Source organism: Podarcis raffonei, chromosome 2 (genome assembly GCF_027172205.1).
Source record: "Podarcis raffonei isolate rPodRaf1 chromosome 2, rPodRaf1.pri, whole genome shotgun sequence".
Taxonomy (NCBI): domain Eukaryota; kingdom Metazoa; phylum Chordata; class Lepidosauria; order Squamata; family Lacertidae; genus Podarcis; species Podarcis raffonei.
Window position 1 is genome coordinate 22,326,310 of NC_070603.1, and position 19,402 is coordinate 22,345,711.

General features: G+C 43.9%; 2 protein-coding genes across 2 annotated transcripts in view; both read right to left on the reverse strand.

The window, feature by feature from the left end:
• ORMDL2 (ORMDL sphingolipid biosynthesis regulator 2) overlaps positions 1 to 19,402 on the reverse strand; it is a 171,681-nt gene that overhangs the window by 85,767 nt on the left and 66,512 nt on the right. The window lies entirely within an intron of this gene.
• GDF11 (growth differentiation factor 11) overlaps positions 833 to 19,402 on the reverse strand; it is a 28,955-nt gene continuing 10,385 nt past the window's right edge. The window contains exons 2-3 of the mRNA XM_053375261.1: positions 5,517 to 5,890; positions 833 to 3,767 (exon numbers count right to left, since the gene is read on the reverse strand). Coding sequence (XP_053231236.1) covers positions 3,387 to 3,767; positions 5,517 to 5,890 — 755 coding nt within the window. The 3' untranslated portion in view covers positions 833 to 3,386. The remainder of the gene's footprint in view (positions 3,768 to 5,516; positions 5,891 to 19,402) is intronic.

Genomic DNA, 19,402 nt, shown 5'->3' on the forward strand with positions numbered 1-19,402 from the left:
AAAGATTCCATAGTATGTATCGACCTACAAAAGGACCAAAATTTGTCCATACAAGAATTGAACTGGGTGGTGATGTACACAGCTTCTTTAATACAATAAGTGCTAGATTTGGAAAGGTGGTAATCTGTAGGATGAATTAGTTCCTGGTGGTCTAATCTGATTCTTTATCCATAAAAAAAAGCAACTTCAGGAGAAGTCGAGTGACATAGTTTAGCTGCTTTCATGCAATAGAACAGCTGTAATTCTGGCAAACAAGTTGATGGTTGGCTCAAAAGAGTCTTGCTAAAAAATTTGAACAAACACTTGGCTCCAGGGTCTGCTACAGACTCCCCTCCAGTCAATCACCCCCACACCCAGGTTCCAGACCCATGACAGAAATTTCTGAAGGGTTGCATCATGCCACACAGCAGCTCGCTAGACAGCCCAAGCAGAGAAGTGGAGAAACAAGCCCTAAAGCAGCAGGAACAGCTGAACTCTGGAGAAACAGGGATTCTGATTTCATACTGTCATGAAAATAGCAGAAGGGAAGTAAAGACGCCACAATGGTATGAGTAGTCTGAGCCTGACTGTTTGTTCCAGTTTGGCGCAATAAGGCATTGTCTACTTCAGAGAGAATTCTCATTTGCTCTTTCCCCTTCCTTCATTAAGCAACTGCAAATTCTGCACCTCAGATTTATTGGAGAAATTATGAACAGCCTGCAGAAGCAAACTCTTGCATGAATAGAATTCCTCCTTTGACCTCACAAATAGAGGTGCGTAAGTCTACTTTCCAAATGCCATAAATTACCTGGGGCCACCTACTCACTATAAGAGCTTTCCTACACCTAACCTGTTCCCTATTTGAATATAGAAATACTTCTGCAAGAAACAAAGTTCACTATATATGCCATTTCATCTGCCTAAGTGCTTCAGCTTTTGAGAAGAATATTTCAATGGCTCCTTCAATCTATAATTTGGCTGCTTAATTGAACAAGTGAGTCCCCCCTCCCCCCAAACAGACTAGATTCAATCTTTTGTCCCATCACAGATGGAAAATTTACAGGGAATGGTTGAATTGTGGTGACCATCAAACAGCAACGATTTCTAATTCACATAGGATGTGAACCACTAACTAATGGATTGCTCTTTTGGCTCCAGATTGCAGTGTAGCATTAGTCACTTGGACTGAAAATCCACACTGGAATCAATACCTTGACTCCACATTTAGAGCCATTATAGGTAACACCACAATTACCAAGACCTTATACTCCCCTAAGAGCTTCTCCTATTTAAACTTTTATATCCTCCTTTGATTCTAAGAATCGTAAGCCATGGATATGAAATCCATTATAACCCAACATCTTCCCAAGGCTGTCGACTCAAAGGAGGCCAGTGACAATATCTACAACTAATTTGGCATTATCAAGTAACTTACATCTGCCTGGGGACATCAGTGTAGAGGCTTCGGCAGGCATTCTATCTGACCCTTCTATGGCAGTTTCTAAACCTAGAAATCAAGCTCAAATATGGCATTTGCTAAATGCCCAGTGTTTGGCTAGTGTTTAATCACCTGAAGAGCAATGATCTCCCATCAAAAGTAACACCAACTCTGGATTAAATACATTCTGTGGCATAAAAACAATTAGAGACCATTGCATCTCTTTTTATGTGTTAATGTATAATTTCCCTATGTTATCCTGGGCTTTGTTGCCTCAAATAGTAGGAAGCAGAATTGCACTGTGTTTCTTGGTTAGGGAAAGGAAGGTCACACTGTAGTTTCATGGAAGGCTATAGACAGGTTAAGGATCTACATAAGTGCATTTTAAAATAAAAAGAGCATTGATACAACAGTGAAGGTGAAGAGGAGCCAGACACAGCAACACACTCATGCGACTGCTGTGTTATTAAAAACTTCCCAACACCAACAAGCCATTTTTCCCAGAGATGGGGAACTTGCAGCCCCTAAGATGCTATTAGACTTCACATCCCATCAGCCTCAGCTGACATGACCAATTGTCAAGGATGATAGGAGTAGTGGCCCAACATCATCTTGGAGGAACACGGGCTCCCCGTTCCTGCTCTAGCCATTAGAAACAATTCTTGCAAGTAGCCAAATCATATGTGTGTGTCTAGTTCAGTTGGCAAAGAAAACCATTCCTTCTATATATACATGAAGTGGGGGGGGGCCTTCATCACTGAAACATTAGACAAAAGTTATGCTTTAAGGAAAGCTCCAATGCAGAGAATGATTCAATAAATAAAGGAAATATTTCTCCTCTATTGCATCTTTGACAGACTCCTACCCTGCAAGTGAAAACCCTTGGTGGTATAAGTCAAATCATGCCAGAGGAGTAAAAGGGGACAGAGATCCTTTGTCCTCACATGAACAAGACTCTTTTCCCCACTACTTCAAAGATGAACTTAGGTTAAGTACATGTTAAGCTAATAGCAACTTTGAATTCAATGAGTTGAGTTTACAGTTTCCTAAGGACACTAACACTGAAGGATATCAACTTTGAAGTGTCAGTCTGCATGAGGGATACTGAAACTAAGGAGGTGGACTTACACCCAAGGAGATGGAATTAAATTTTTCCTCCGATTGGACAGCTCCTCCAACACCCGTCTAAGTCTACGGACTACACTTCTACTTCATCACCTTGGAACTATGCATCAGAGAAAAACATTGCAAGTGGACTCTAGTTTCTGTTTCTTGGGCGTCTCCTAACTTTTAAGGGAGTCTGTCTCACAAAAGGCAGGCAGGTTCAGCAACCCTCAAAGTCCCACATCATATTCACCCTCCCACCCACCCCCCAAAATGCCAAATATTCCCCAAGCTGGCTGGTCCCTTTCTCTGTCTTTCTTCATCTTAATACAAAATATTTACCTCTTTTTTCCCTCTTTATCTCTATAGCTCCATACAACATTTTATTTAACTTAACAATCACAATCTAGGAAGCTTTCACTGTTTGTAAACGGGTTGAAGAGCCTCTCTCTTTCTGATGAACTTTTCCCACTTTGTAATCATTTTTACTCTCAGATTGAGAGAGAAAGGGGGTTGGGAAGAAAAACAATACCAGTAAAAGTAAAGCTTGAGCAATGATGGGTCAAACAAAGGGTTTTGGAAGAGAAGAGGTCATTTCAGATCTGCCTCAGTGAGGAAAGTATTGATCCAAGCCAACTCATTCACTCTCCAGTAACGTGACGTCTGTTTTGATTATTGCACAGTGCATGATGTCACTTCAGAGATTTTCAATACAATTCTATCCATCTTGTTCTTTTCCCACAATTATTTTCTCTTCAGAAATGTTTTAAGATGATCAGGAATGGATTCATCAGTGTCAGGATGCATCATCGAAGCAGGAATCCAGGGGAATCATGAGGAAGGAGTGACAGGACAGGCAGAGGGTTTAAGAGCATCCACACCTGTCAACAACCATGCCAGGGATTTTGCCATAGATTATCTGCTGTTTGTCATTGAAGTACAGCATGTTGATGGGAGACATCTTGGTGGGTGTGCAGCAAGGCCCGGCTGAGCCCCGGGGATTGGCCTGCTGCACCAGATGGGTATGAGGATATTTCTGCATGAACATATACTCGCACTGGCCTGAACAATAGTTGGCTTTGTACCGCTTGGGGGCGATAATCCAATCCCAGCCGAAGGCCTCAAAATCAACAGTCAGTGGGTAGCGGCAGCAACGGGACTCAGTTGAGTGCTCATCGCAGTCTAGTCCCAGGTTCCTCCGGGAGCGTTTGTTGTTCTCCAGCACGCGTAGCTCCATGAAAGGGTGCTGGGGGTGGGAATGGAAGGGAGAAAACAAAAGAGTTACGTGTTTATGTGCAATGTCTATTTACCCACATCACAAAGACAGAGATAACTAGCCCCATAGCAGGAGCCCAGCTCACAAGGATAGTTTTGAAGCACACCATTTCCATTAATTATCATCAGCCCACAACCCATCTTTCCAGCCCCATCTGTCCTCTTGCTCTGTATATCTTTTAAAACCACATATTTATCTCCCTAGCCATATCCCAGCTCTGTCCAGCTTGAGTCCTTATCTGTCCTTCCAAGACAAGCCATCTTTTCTCCAATCGTAACAATACTTATCACAGCGTACAGTAATTTATCCAATTCCCAGTAGGAGCCTAGAGTATTGCTTTCCCCTTTACAAAGCCAGGCACAGGCTGACCATGTACAGCTCCTTTCCCCCCCCCCCTCTCTCTCTCTCTCTGTCTATACGTTCCTTTTAAAAAAAGTCAACAAGAGAGAATGCAATATATGGGCTGCTGACCCATCACCTGCTGCCAGGGGAAAAAAATGAGGTGCACAATCTGAGGAGAGACCAAGAGATCAATTTGTAGGTAGTGGGTGAAGATGTGAAATAAAGGGAGCTCCATAAGGAATATGTGCATGTCTTTATGTGATTTTTCAAACCATCTGCATATAGCAAGGTTTCAGTTAAATTGGTGTGTTTTGGCAGAGTAATTATGCCTAACAGAATAAGCTTCAAGGGACAAGTAAGAGATTAAAGATAATAAAAGGGGAGGGGGAAATAAACCAAGAAGATATATTTTTATGAAGGAAAAATGGGGGGGGGGACAACCTTCAACGTTATTTGAATCTCAGTAAATTACTAAGCATCTGTTTACATGGAAGACTAGCTTAAGGCTAACAGAATAAGATTGAATCATGAATGTATGTATCCAATAATCTGTAACATGCAATCTCCTTCAGAAAATCAGTGAATTAAGATGCCACTTCAAAATGTGATATCCTGCCAAGAATATCAAATATTTTGCTGAATTCTGGATATTTTACAGGCGGTGGTCTGAGTGTTAGTGAGACTTCAGAGCTAGCACAAATAGGAATTCTGCTGTCTTAAGTTACATAATGTTCAGCCTTTGTGAAGTACAGAAGGTAGATGGTGGTTTTATCTGTTGGAGAGCAGTGAGAGTTGTGCATGGTCATTCCAGACCTGTTGATGGGCTATTTACACAAGTGGAGGCCAGTAATATCAAAACGTACAACGATTTTGCTGTTTCTTTAAAGACCTGCTAAGTGAGTGAGAGATGCTCGCAAGACTTAATACTATGATTTGGCCTGTAAGCACACCCCTACCCTACGGTCAGTACAATAGTATCACAGCCCTCATTGAACTTGTAGGAGGCAGGAGGAGTTACAACCAAGAGGGCAAACCAATAGGTATGAAAGGGAAAGCGCTTCCTTTCTCCCAGTAAAGCTTCCCAACATGTAGCTCACTGGTGACCCTGTACGTATGCAACAAAACAGTGAATCAGGGGCACTGGGGCCATCACTAGTTCTGAAAGACTGCTTCTTCTACTAATCTTACTCACTTACTCACTTCAGTACAGCTTACTGTAATGCTACAACAGGGAACTGAGGCATGTTCTCAGTTCCTGACATCAGCAAACACCTGCAGCTTGAGTGAGCTTTGTGGGAAATGTATTTCTTTGGCCTCCAGCTCTACGTTAGAAGCTAGGATGGAGAGAGAAGAAAAGTGATGCTCCTATTTACCCACCAGGCCTTCAGCACCAGGCCCAAGAGAGGTGACGGCCAGGTCATTGCCATTGGGATCAAAAGCGTTGATCTCGATACCCCAGTTGTTCTGAGGCTGCTTGAACCAGTTCTGCAGTACATGCTTGAAGTCAATGCTCTGCCAGTGGCCAATGCGGGAATTCAGGTCAATCTTGAGTGAGCGGATACGAATATGGCGGCTCCCATCCTCCGTCACTGGTTTGAGGCGCAGGATCTGTAGGTAGACCGTGGAGGTATGCTGAACGGGCCGCAGGTACACCCACAGCTGTGCCTTTACTACCTTGGTGAACATGATCTTGGGGCTGAAGTTGAAGAAACAGCAGTGCGGGTTGCCTTCAATCTGTACCACAGGGTCCGCTGGCAGAGAAAGACAGAGAGAGAAGCAGTGAGCAGAATTTCTTCACAACCCATTTCCCAGTGCTGTGGTCAGGCAATTGCCTAAGGAGCCAGTGCTCTGCCTAAGGAGTCAGTGTTCCCTTTCACGTGGAGCGTGTGTGCGGTGCTTGCAGGCTTTTCCCCGAAGAGGGAGAAGGGCAGCCCGTCAGTGATGGGCTGCCCTTCTCCCTCCTCGGGGAAAAGACCCCAAGAGTCTTTAAAGGGAGCACGGCTCTTGGGGACTTTTGCGGGAGGTGGGGGAAGGGACAGAGAAAAGCCAGGGATAGCGCTGCAAAGCCTCCGCAGGGCAGTGGGATGAAGGCTCCCCGCTGCCCTGCGGAGGCTTTGCGCTGCTAAGGCAGAAGCTTAAACAGCTAGAGGGAGTGCTGTACAGCACTCTCTCTAGCTGTTCTGGCTTCTGGGGTAGTCCATGAAATCTCCACAGGGCAGCAGGGAGCCTTCATCCTGCTGCCCTGTTCTGGCTTCGTGGGCTACCCCAGAGCTGCTCAGGAGCGTGGGGCATCTGCGCGCAGCCTGTCCGCTGCTCCCAGGGCTGGCGGGGGAGACCCGAGTTTCCCCAGCCCAGCCCCAAAGAGCAGCTCAGGAAGAAACGGACAGGCTGCGCGCAGACTTTCTCGCTGCTCCCAGAGCTTGGCGGGCTGGCGGGGGAAGCCCGGGTTTCCCCAGCCCCAGGGACCACACATTTGCTCCATAAGACGCACAGACATTGCCCCTTAGTTTTTAAGAGGAAAAAAGTGCGTCTTATGGAGCGAAAATACAGTACTTTCTTGTTGATTGAATACAGTGCCTGTCAGTGGAGGTAGTCTTGTACACAAATAAGATGCCCTCAGCTGGTTGTGTAAATCAGCCTCGAGTACAGTGAATATTAAACTCTCCAGTCAGTAGTCATTTTTCAAGATACAACTCTCTAGAGATCTGAAGCTAAAAAATAAAAGCAATTAAGATACCCCCTTCTTCCATGTCCTAACAAATAAGGGAAGAATAAAGAGGTACAGTGGTAACTTGGGTTACATACGCTTCAGGTTACATACACTTCAGGTTACAGACTCTGCTAACCCAGAAATAGTGCTTCAGGTTAAGAACTTTGCTTCAGGGTGAGAACAGAAATCTCGCTCTGGCGGCACGGCAGCAGCAGGAGGCCCCATTAGCTTAAGTGGTGCTTCAGGTTAAGAACAGTTTCAGGTTAAGAACGGGCCTCCGGAACGAATTAAGTACTTAACCTGAGGTACCACTGTACACTGATTCTCACCTGGAAAATTGGCAGCCATGAAAATGGGACACTAAAATCAGAGGGTGGTAGTGTCAAAAGGGCTTGGGTGAGCAGGGTCACGATACAGGCAGCAACCATTTCATGTAGGGGTTCTGTCGGCAGAGCACACAAAAGTATGCCTCACCCCATTACGCCCCCATTCCACCCTCTTCTGGGTCCAAAAGGACCCACACATTGGCAATTATGTGTCAACTGGGTGCATCTAAAATGGCAATACCTTATGTAAAAAAGGTTATGCAGCCTAGTAAAGTCAATAGCCTTCCAATGGACAGAAACTACTTTTTCTAGTGACTTCTCCTTTGCAGCCATTCCCACATCATTACTGAGGATTCCCCCAGCCCTTCAAAACTTATTTTAAGGGGGGCAGGTTTACAAACAATTCTTTACAGTTGAACCCTTTCCAATAAAATATTAATACCAAGAATTAAAATATTAATACCAAGAATAAAATGTGCATCACAGGAAACCAAATCCAAGAGGGCGTGAACATGGTCAATGAGAAGAACCAAAGAAGTTATCAAAGTCTTCCTTCAGAAAATGGAAATCACATCCAAATGAGAACAAAGAGGAACACAGGCTTTGTCAAAATAAATGCAAGCAGACAAGAAAAGGTGCAAAAAAGGAAAGAATTCAAAGAGCATCCCTCAAAAAATTAAGACCAGTGATAAAAAATTATATAACTGCATTAGAAGCAAGCCATACTAAAGCCTGATTTGGCACCACCATTTTTCTCAAGGCTAAGTTGATCCGCCAGTTAGCATCCAGCACTGTTCCAACATCGTCAACTTCTTGCCCTTTCTCCCTTCAGCACTCCTTTCTTAAGGCTGACTTCAACTAACCTTTACTCAGAGTAGGCCCACTGAAATTAGTGGAGCTAAGTTATTCATGGCCATTAACTTGAATGAGTCTACTCTGAATAAAAGTTAGTTTAAAACAACCCTTTGTAGCCACTACCAGCTACAGGTGTGATGTGCCAGAATGTTTGTGGGGGTTTAAAGAAAAAATCACATGACCATAGAAAGCTAACTTATACCAAGTCAGATCGTTGGTCCATCTCACTTAGTATTGTCAACAGGATTTCACAGGGAGACACCAGGGATTGAACCTGGGATCTTTTGCACGCATAGCATGTGCAATACGACACCGCTACAAGCCTTCAGTACTTTTTTAATAAATGTCCACTCCTAAGTCTAAGGCTTCCTTTTGGAACCAGATTTTTCTACTACCTCTTTACTATTTTCATAGGGTGGCATTCAACTGATGAACCCCGTCAGCAGAAGTCCTATGTAAGGACTTCCATTTGCACAATGGGACTTTCTCTCCCATGCCGCCCCCCCTCCTAAAAATGGCTTGCAGAGTCAGGAGCACCCCTAGAACAGTAAGGAGAGGAGGTTGTTCTCTGGCAAACTGAAATGCTTGCCCTGATCAAACAATTGCCTTATCACAAAATTGAATGCCTTCAATAGCCCACCACTCACTCAGACCATAACTGATATGGTTGTTTATTTTTTATTATTATTATTATTATTATTATTATTATTATTATTATTATTATTTCTACAGCTCCCTTCGTCATAAGATCTCAAGGCGTTTCACAGAATAACATGATAAAGGTAAAGGTACCCCTGCCCGTACAGGCCAGTCTTGACAGACTCTAGGGTTGTGCACCCATCTCACTCAAGAGGCCGAGGGCCAGCGCTGTCCGCAGACACTTTCCGGGTCACGTGGCCAGCGGACAAGCTGCATCTGGCGAGCCAGCGCAGCACACGGAACGCCGTTTACCTTCCCGCTGGTAAGCGGTCCCTATTTATCTACTTGCACCCGAGGGTGATTTCGAACTGCTAAGTTGGCAGGCGCTGGGACCAGACGACGGGAGCGCACCCCGCCGCGGGGATTCGAACCACCGACCTTTCGATCGGCAAGCCCTAGGCACTGAGGCTTTTACCCACAGCGCCACCCGCGTCCCATGAATAACATGATAAAAACAAGTAAATAAGTAAAACAAAACAGCAGACAATAACCCCCTCTCCCACAGACACATTTAAAAGCCTATAGAATATTAATCAGCCAAAGGTTTGGTTAAAGAAGAACGTTTTTGCCTGGCACCTAAAAATATATAATGAAGGCACCTGGCGAACCTCCCTGAGGAGAGCATTCCACAAATGGGGTGCCACTACAGAGATGGCCCGTTCTCGTGTTGTCACCCTCCGGACCTCATGTGGGTGGAGGCACAGCAAGAAGGGCCTCAGATGATATATGTAGCTTTAGGTCACCTGTTAAGGGCTAGCCCTCACAAAGCAGCTTATACAGTGGTACCTCAGGTTACAGATGCTTCAGGTTACAGACTGCACTAACCCAGAAATAATACCTCAGGTTAAGAACTTTGCTTCAAGATGAGAACAGAAATCGCGCAGTGGCAGCGGGAGGCCTCATTAGCTAAAGTGGCACTTCAGGTTAAGAACAGTTTCAGGTTAAGAATGGACCTCCGGAACGAATTAAGTTCTTAACCCGAGGTACCACTGTACAAGCAAATAATAAAATATAAAACAATCATTTCAAACTAACTGCTTAGGGCTTTGGCCCAACTGGCCAGAATTTGCCTCCTTTCAGCTCCACACTCCTTTCTGAGTCAGGCCCCTCAGGGCATGGGGGCTGCCTTGCAGGATTTCCCTCACCTTTTAGCCTCAGTAAGGCTGCTAGCCAGCGGAACCTCTCTGCGTCACTGCATTTGCCTTCCTTCCTTTAGTGGCTCACTCACCGTGGCAGTCATAGGCACAATGGAGAGGGGTGGCCAGCTCTCAGTCCCTCTCCTCTCCTCACCAAACAGGTGCAGTGTCACAGCACAGCAAGAGACTTCTGCTATGACCCCAAGGTCTCTCTCCTGGTCAGCTAAGACCCCCATGAGGGCATATTTGAAATGAAGATTTCTTGTGCTAATATGCATCACCTTACATTCGCTTACACTGACTGACTGAGTTACATGAATAACCAATAGTTTAAAAGCATATCTAGCTTCTGATGCAAAGTAGAGTAAACCTTGAATCCAAGAAATATACAAGGTATTTTGCCTCCTAAAAGGATCGTGTTTCATTTCACTAGAGATGCCACAGCCTTTTGGGTTCTGCATTCTACAGTATCCTGCAAAAGAATACACAGGGCAGCTATCAGGACCATCACATAGTCCTTAGCAAAGTTAACAATAGTGTTTAAGTGGTCTAAACCACTGAGCCTTGGGATTGCCAATCAGAAGGTTGGCGGTTCGAATCCCTGCGATGGGGTGAGCTCCCATTGCTCAGTCCCTGCTCTTGCCAACCTAGCAGTTCAAAAGCACATCAAAGTGCAAGTAGATAAATAGGTACCGCTCCGGCGGGAAGGTAAACGGCGTTTCCGTGCGCTGCTCTGGTTCGCCAGAAGCGGCTTAGTCATGCTGGCCACATGACCCGGAAGCTGTACGCCGGCTCCCTCGGCCAGTAAAGCGAGATGAGCGCTGCAACCCCAGAGTCAGCCACGACTGGACCTTATGGTCAGGGGTACCTTTATCTTTACCTTTACTTATTTGAACACAGTCTGATTCCTGTACCTTTTTTGTGAGTGTGGGTTGTTTTTTAGTCTCAACCTTTCTTCTGATTTCATTGTACCCATTTTAGCACACTATTGTGTTTTGGTTAGCTCCAAGCTCAGCTGGAAGAATGAGAAACCAGATTGTCATTTGGAAACCGCCTTTCTCCTACTGAAGCTTAGGCACCACTGCAACACGTCCCTTTTTATTCTTTCATTTTCCTCGATGGTAAATTGGTAGTCTGATGCTGAGGAAGTGTTTAATTGATGTTAGTTAACCTGCTTCTTTGCTATTTTCACCCTTCAAACATAAAATGAATAGTGTATGAATTGTTAGATTCTTTCAAAATAGAGACTTTGTTTGGGCTCCAGAAAAAAGGGATGGTTCCTATTCCAGACTATCAGAACTATTTCAGTGCTGAGCCAAGGACAGCAGTCATAATAGTGTGCGTCTATATACCCAGTCCTCTGTCCGCTTCAGTAACACAATGTGTGACAGGGCAGGAGATTGGAAAGAAGACAGCCTGTCTTTGACTTGTGCATATGTCTATAGATGGAATTACTTAAGAACTAGATAATATAAATGGGCCCAGTGGTGACTGCTAGCCATGCTAGCAAGAATTTCAGGACCCATGTTAGCCATAGTGTCTCTCTAGCGGCTAGCTGCTGGGGTGAATTTTGCCACTGCCACCTGCTAACAAGCTTTGCCACGTATCTGGTGAGTCAATGAGAGAAGGACAAAAATGTTAACTTGGATGCAAAAACTGATCTGACCCTGTGCATGGTGCTTCTTATCCTTGGGATGAAGGCAGAGAAATTGTGTGTTCAATGGGCCACAGTTATGTGGCCTCTAAAATGAGGTCTAACTGTAGCATAAGACTCATGTGTTACTTGACCCAACACTCAGAAAATTCATCCAAATCTATACACATTCTCGGTCCATGTCTATCCATATTAATACTTTGTTGCTTGTCCTAAACGAGTCATACAAAAAAGGACAACTGGTCCCATACCATAGGATGTAGTCAATGCAGTGCTGAGTCACTAGTTTCACCAATAAAAGGATTTCTCATAGTGTAACAGAATGTTCTCCTTTCCTCCCCATATGTGCCCCCTAAATCTGTTCTAAGTGTTTCCCCAAACTTCTGGGGCAGATTTGGGGATGGAGTGGGGGGGTCTCAATTGCACTAGCACTTAGTTGAATACCACCCCATGTCTCTAATGAATGCCACATCTGAATGCTTAAACAAGGCTTATAAGACAGCAGGGTATTCTTTCAGTCCCAGTATTGATCATTTCTACCCTCTGGTAATCAAATAATCCTGGATTTCTTTAACAAGCTTTGGTCCCAGCACAGATTCTTGGAGCACCTTGCTATTTGTGGAATATACATTTGTATTTTTCCTTGCTGTTTCTGAATCTATTATTAGTGATTGATCCATGAGAAGCTTTTCTATATTGGCAGTGTTATTTCATTGCCCTTTGTGATTTGGAAATTGCTTTCATTATGGTATGGTGTTATGCGGATGCCTTCAGCACAGTCGGCTCTGAAGGTACTTTTACAGTTTCTTCCCTTTGAACATTCTTAATTCTTCAGCACTGGCATGTCCTTTCCCATTTTGGCACATCCCTATTTTCAGAATGTCAGCATTTATATAATGGTTATCAGATGGTTTAGCTGTTGTTGTCTATGGCCTATAGTCCTAATCTAGTCACTCATCCAGTCCACTGCAACCCACACTCCTTTCCCCCTTGCAATGACATGCTGTGATTACTCCTGTTAAACTTAAACTTTCCACCCGTCCTTTCGTCCATAGTCCTAGGTAGTTTTATCACAAAGCACATTCGGCTTTCCTTTCAACCGCCTACCTCTGAGACAGAATTTGACATTTGAGAAGAACCAGGTTTATCAGCAAACATAGGGTTGCCAAATCCTGTCTTTAAAAGTTTGAGTGCAACAGGAGAGTTGCTCTGCCAGTCTCCTTTGCCCACATCTCCTGCCTGCTGTAGTAGGGAAAGCTTCAGTTTATTCTAGAGTAAGTGGGGAAGGAAAGTGCCAATCTGGCAGCACTTTTTGAAAGTCAACCAGGTTTATTTCTAAGCACGCGTCATTGCAGATTAAGCTAGGATAGAGACAAATCACTCACCCAGACTTCAGTATGAATAGATAAAAAGTGAACTGGTGAGATGCAGAGACCTCCACAAAAGCAGTACAGCACATGCAATAGATGTTCCTGTACCGGCTGAATGAACAAGCCAGGTACAGTATTTACAGCTGATAGCATTTCCCTTACCTGCCCACCCACACCCAGTTCAACATGTGCGTATTTGGGGGAGCAGCACAAATACACACAAACATTCAAGAGAACAGGCAACAGAATAAGAGGGTAGCACACAGTCAGATCAGAGAAGGGTAGCTCAAATAATAGGCAGAAGATGGGATTTACTGTGAGAGAGGAATCTTTCACCTTTAAATAGCTTATTTATGAATATAGCTGCATGGTTCCTTACAAAACAGCTATACAAAATAGGAAGTGATCTTTTCTCTATGCTTTCATTTAGCTAAAAGTTAAACATGCTTCTTCAGTTGATAGTGATGGCTTCATTCACTGCTTGAGCGGTGGTGGCTGGCGCTTCTACTAAGCACACCCTACTTATTTGGGAATGAACTGGAACAATAGTTTGGCAGATTTGAGCATAGGCAGATTACAAGTCTGAGAAGAAGGAACTTTTGAGGGAACCACATTTGTCTTTTAGGAGAACTGATGGTGCTTTAAAGTAGGGGCAGAAAAACTTTTTCAGCCCAAGGGTCACATGCCAGGGGCAGATGAGGCCAGTGAAAACAGTAGGTGGGGCAACAGAGAAAATAATGCCTTTGTAGAGTGAACTAATTTCTACATACGCTCACATCCCCTTCACTTCCTTCCATCTAGACCAGGGTTTCCCAAAGTTGGGTCTCCAGCTGTTTTTGGATTACAATTCCCATCATTCCCTGGTCCTGCTAGCTAGGGATGATGGGAGTTGTAGTCCAAAAACAACAGGAGACCCAACTTTGGGAAACCCTGGTCTAGGCAAAAAAGAGGCATTATTAGAGTTCAGTGATACATTTCAGTCAGGCAAAACAAACCAAGCCTGAGGCACGTTCTAAACACCAAAGAAAGAGACCTGGAGAGCCACCTTCCCTGCTTTGAAGCAGTGCTAGAACACTCTACTGCTTGGAAAAGTGTGGAGGACCAAACTTGCTCTTGGGGGAAAAGAATATACATACTCTGTATGGGCAGGTACAGAGTCATCTGTTATTATATAAGCTGCCCTGAGCTTTACAAGAGTAGTAGGATATACATAGATGTTATACATTGAAGTACATGCATCTGTAATACCCTATATAGCAGGGGTCAGCAAACTTTTTCAGCAGGAGGCCGGTCCACTGTCCCTCAGACCTTGTGGGGGGCCGGATTATATGGGGGGGGGTTGAACAAATTCCTATGCCCTACAAATAACCCAGAGATGCATTTTAAATAAAAGCACACATTCTACTCATGTAAAAACACCAGGCAAGCCCCACAAATAACCCAGAGATGCATTTTAAATAAAAGAAAACATTCTGCTCATGTAAAAACACTGATTTCCAGACTGTCCACGGACTGGATTTAGAAGGCAATTGTGCCGGATCCGGCCCCGGGCCTTAGTTTGCCTACCCATGCTATATAGGATTAGTGCGATACACAGGCCACTCCTGCAGAAGTCAGTGCCTCAGCAGATAGGATAATTCCCTCACTGCATAAAGAATTGAATTGACACTTCCGTTGAATTCCTACAACAAGCAAACCAATACGTATGTCGCAAGTCAAGCAGCGAAGCTCAGGCGGGGTGTGGGGGGAATACACATAGCAAAGATCTCGCCTAACCTCAACTCAGAAAGAATGGCTAGGAAGAATAATAGAGGTTGATCGCCATCTAAACAGGCAAACTGGGGATTGGGAGAGAGTCGTTTTGCCATTCGCATAGGCTAAGGGGTGCGAGAAGGAGGCACTTCCCCCTCTTCCCAGCTCCCAGTGGCCAACCCCCTCCCACTCCTCCCTGTTCATAGACATCTGGGTTACATTGAGCTAGGAGTGCCCCTTTGCCCCTGCCTGGTGCACCCCGCTCCGTTTAATCACCCCCAGCTGCATGTGCCATGAACTGCAGGCCCTGCTAACACGCCAAGGTCATGACACGGAGTGGCTGCCTCACCCTGCGCAGCCAACCAGGAGCAAAGGCTTCTGCTAACAAATGCCCAAGGCAATTTGCTGTGCACAAGTCCCAAATTAATGCTGTGCTCCCTTGGGAACTCCTCTCTCTACCCCAGTCTCTGCCAGTTCTTAAAGTGACAGAAAACCTCTCCCCCTCCCCTCAGTGTTTTCGGCCTAGCTATGCAAAACCCTCCGCACAATCGCAGACGTTGCGCAGACTAAGGTGGAAAGGGCAATTATGAGATTGGGGCTGGGAAAGCACACAATCTAGCCTTCAAAGCAAAGGCATGCTGGCTTATTATGTCCAGGTCCCCCAAGTTTGATGTGAAATTCTGTCGTTTGTTATGTGGAAGCCTCTAGTTAAGTCCAACTTGTCTGTGAGCATAAGTCAATAGCCACTCTCTGTTCCAGTGGTTCATCTTCTCTGTCTTCTCATTGGCAATTAATGTGCCCCACCCAAAATTTACCAGGGCGCTGTCCATGGTTCTGTGCCCTGACAGTAGCCATTCCCCACCTGCCAATAGGGAAGAGAGGGGAAAGATTATGCAATAGGGCAGTGCTGCTTTCCACTATGGGTAAACAGTCAGAACTGGATGCTGTGCTTCTTCTCACTTTTCTCTATGCCTTCATTACATCCAAGTTCATAATAACCTTCACCTATTTTTAGTCATTTATGAAAGCTTTCTTACTCAACTCACTCCAAGTGGGACTGTAGAATTGTCTTCAGCTCTTATTTGGAGTGTGGTCTCCACCCGATCCATTCCTGTTTCAGGAGACCTGCAATCTGTTTAAATGTTGTGACCTGATCCTGCAAGCACTCAGACACTGACTGCTTTACAGACAGAAATTGAGAAGAGAATGTTTATGTCTCTTGTAGCTACTTATTAGATGAGAAGCACCTGTTTGTTGTTTTATTTCGGTAAATTTAGACCCCATCCTTCTGTTGTAATACAGTATTCAGAGTTGTTAACATTGAAGTTGATAACAGCGATGAAAATTAATTTATAAAACCTCTAATCCAATAGATTAAAGAGGTGGATAAGACAGACACTGCAAAGGAAAACAATTTAAGACAAAATGTCAGCCTATTAAGAATAATCAACTCACCAAATCAAATACGTGCCAGAATAAAAACATCTTAACTAGGTGGCAAAAAGCCAAGAAAAAGGGGCCCAAATGAACCTTCCAAGACAGAATTCCCTAATCTGGATGTAACCACAAAAGTGCCCCTTCTGCATCCTTACCAGTCATGCCTTCAACCGTAATCAATTGGGATATGGAAAAGAAGAGACTTCTAACACTTCCTGTGTCCTCTATGTATCCTGGGCCCCCATCATTTAGAACTTTGTTGCTGAACATGACTAGATACTGCTCTTATGATATACACATTTCTTTTCCAACCCTTCTTCACTCTTTCCCAAAATACACATGCCACAGCCAGAGCAATGGAAACCATTGAACACCATGCTTCCACAGAAACATTTTTTTTATAAAGTTTCATTTATCCAGTTACCATTCACAGGCAATTTGAAGCTATTATTATTATTATTATTATTATTATTATTATTATTATTATTATTATTTGTTCTTTGTTTAAAAGTTTCAGTACCAGAGCAGGGAGCACTTCTATAGAGTCTGGCTGCTCTGTGAGTGGAAACACCGGAGGATATTATGATTTTCAGCATCCTGGTCATATATATGGTCTCTACCAATCAGAGATGGGCTACAAGAGGCAAATAGGATCAGTATAGAGCCCCACATCTTGTTTCTGCTGCTGCACAAGTGAGGCGAGATTGAATACACAATAATTTCCACAGAGATCTCCAAGTCTATTCATCCTAACATGCACACTCTGAATTCTACAAACCCAAGCAATGGTCCTTATTTCCAATGAAGAACTTGCCTCCTCTACAGGCATTCTGTTCCATTGGCTAGTTCTTCTGGTAAATATTTGGCTGTTGTTTTTAAGTGGAGTTCATTTTGATTCAACGGTTGGTTTCTATTTTTCCTCCCTCTTCTATATTTAAACTTTCCTTGGTAGCTAAATAGATAGAACTTAACATATCCTTCCAGCTTACTTTAGGTTCTATTGCTAATCATTCCCACTAATCATTCTATTGCTAATCATTCCCGCTTGTCTCTCTGTGTAGTATTGTTCTAAGTATCTGAATAGGAAACATAGTTCTAAGAATTTATTGGAATCTCTCTGTTCTGTGTATGCTATGAACATGTATTCTTTGTCCAGTTCTTAGGCACCTAGCATAATTTTAAAGCACCGGTCCTGCTGCACTGAGTTAAATCGATATTTAGAATATTTAGGTCCCAGTGCCACATTTCTAAATGGCAGGGCTATTGGGGTTTTTTTAAAAAAAAAATCCTGGTACATTCATTTCCTCCAAAACCAGGTTAAGAATACAGGGTGTCTCTTTTAAAACATATTATGAGGTTTCACGTATCTTTAACCCTTAATGAACCATGTGTTCACCTTTGAGAGCATTCAAAACACACAAAGCCTCTCACTTCCTGATCTGTCCTGTCCTGCTTCTGAATTGTTCTACAGTGTCCTGCTTTTCACACTAAAAATTCCCATATTATTAATTTCTCTATAGATGGGAACATTACCACCACTCCCTTTTTTCTGACGGATGATCAATTACTATGCTTTGAGACGGAAGAATGGGCATACTTCAGGTTCCATCATGGGAAACATCCATGAATTTTCACCACAGAAAGAGTTCTAGTTTGGCTGGGGCCCTACTCTGTCAATTACTCAATTTAACAGGTAATCAAACCCTACCCACTGCTGCCCAGGTGGTCATCCAAGGATGAGGTAGTACTTGGTGCTACAGCAACACACTAGGAAGCCATAGTCACCTTGCTGACATGACACACATACTTGTAAAATCCTATACAGTCATTCCTTAATGGATAGTCACTAATATAGTCTACCATACACTAGACTAGAGTAACTGAGTGATCTGGACTGCACTAATCAGCTTAATATATGCAACTGTTGTGGAGTCATTGTAATACAGTGGTACCTCGGGTTAAGAACTTAATTCGTTCCGGAGGTCTATTATTAACCTGAAACTGTTCTTAACCTGAGGTACCTCTTTAGCTAATGGGGCCTCCCGCTGCCGCTGGCGCGCGATTTCCGTTCTCATCCTCAGGTAAAGTTCTTAACCCGAGGTACTATTTCTGGGTTAGCAGAGTCTGTAACCTGAAGTGTCTGTAACCTGAAGTGTTTGTAACCCGAGGTACCACTGCACTGCTAGTATTCTAGTGGTATCAACTGCTGTCAATTCTTCTAATGCAGGCTTCCTCAACCTTGGTCCTCCAGATGTTTTGAGACTACAATTCCCATCATCCCTGACCACTGGTCCTGCTAGCTAGGGATCATGGGAGCTGTAGGCCAAAAACATCTGGAAGGCCGAGGATGAGGAAGCCTGTTCTAATTCTTCCAGTTACCAGAGAAGGCAATTGTAATTCCTAGTTGTTACTAGTGGTGCTGCATTCGAGAGCATTTCCACAGCTCTCTCTGATCTCCTGTGCTTCATTAGTGAAAAGGGAATAACTACATTAAATATTGACACACAAGAGTGTTTAAGACCACCACTAGCAGTAATAATGAAACTTCAATATAGTTATATCCCTTCTGGGGGGAAATTAGGTAATGGTACTTTACAACTGCATTGATTTCAGTGCAACCTCGGCAGGAACTCCATGTAAATCCAATTCAAAACATTATATGCTGCTGCACCACTAACCTGGAAGAATTTGGTACATAGTTGCACACACACAAAACGCTATTAGGCATTCTTAGCACTGAATTACAATTTTGTATATTATCTTGTAAACAGCCTGTAACTAATGTGGGTATCTTATTTACCATCCTAAAATATCAGCACAGCAGTTAGTTTTTGTCTGATTTTGACATATTTCCCTTATTCAGCAACTTCTTATAAATGTCTGAAGTCACAACTCAGCCCATCCCTTACAGTTCCCAATTCCCTGTTATACCAGCGCTGAGTGTCCCTGGCTTTCTTGCTGCAAAATCCCAACTTTACATTTTCCAGCAAAACTGCCACTTTGAAAATGATCCCTGTACTCAGAAAGTAGTGATGCCTGCAAGTAGATTTGAAGTCACTGTTGTGTTAGACTTACTCCAAGCTGTCAGAATGCAGTACTAAAGGGGGGGGGGTAGCGTTTGGTGGATTTCACACTGTCACACACCCCCAGTCTCCCTTCAAGGTACTTCATTAACTTCCCCTCCCCACCACCAATGCCCAAACGAAAGGTCATCAGGGGTCATGGGTAGCCAATAAATGGTTTAGAACCCAATTATCCTTCCCTAGTTTCTTGTCTATGGGTGGGGGAAATGTAAGCTTTAGATTAAAAAAGGGGGGAGGACAG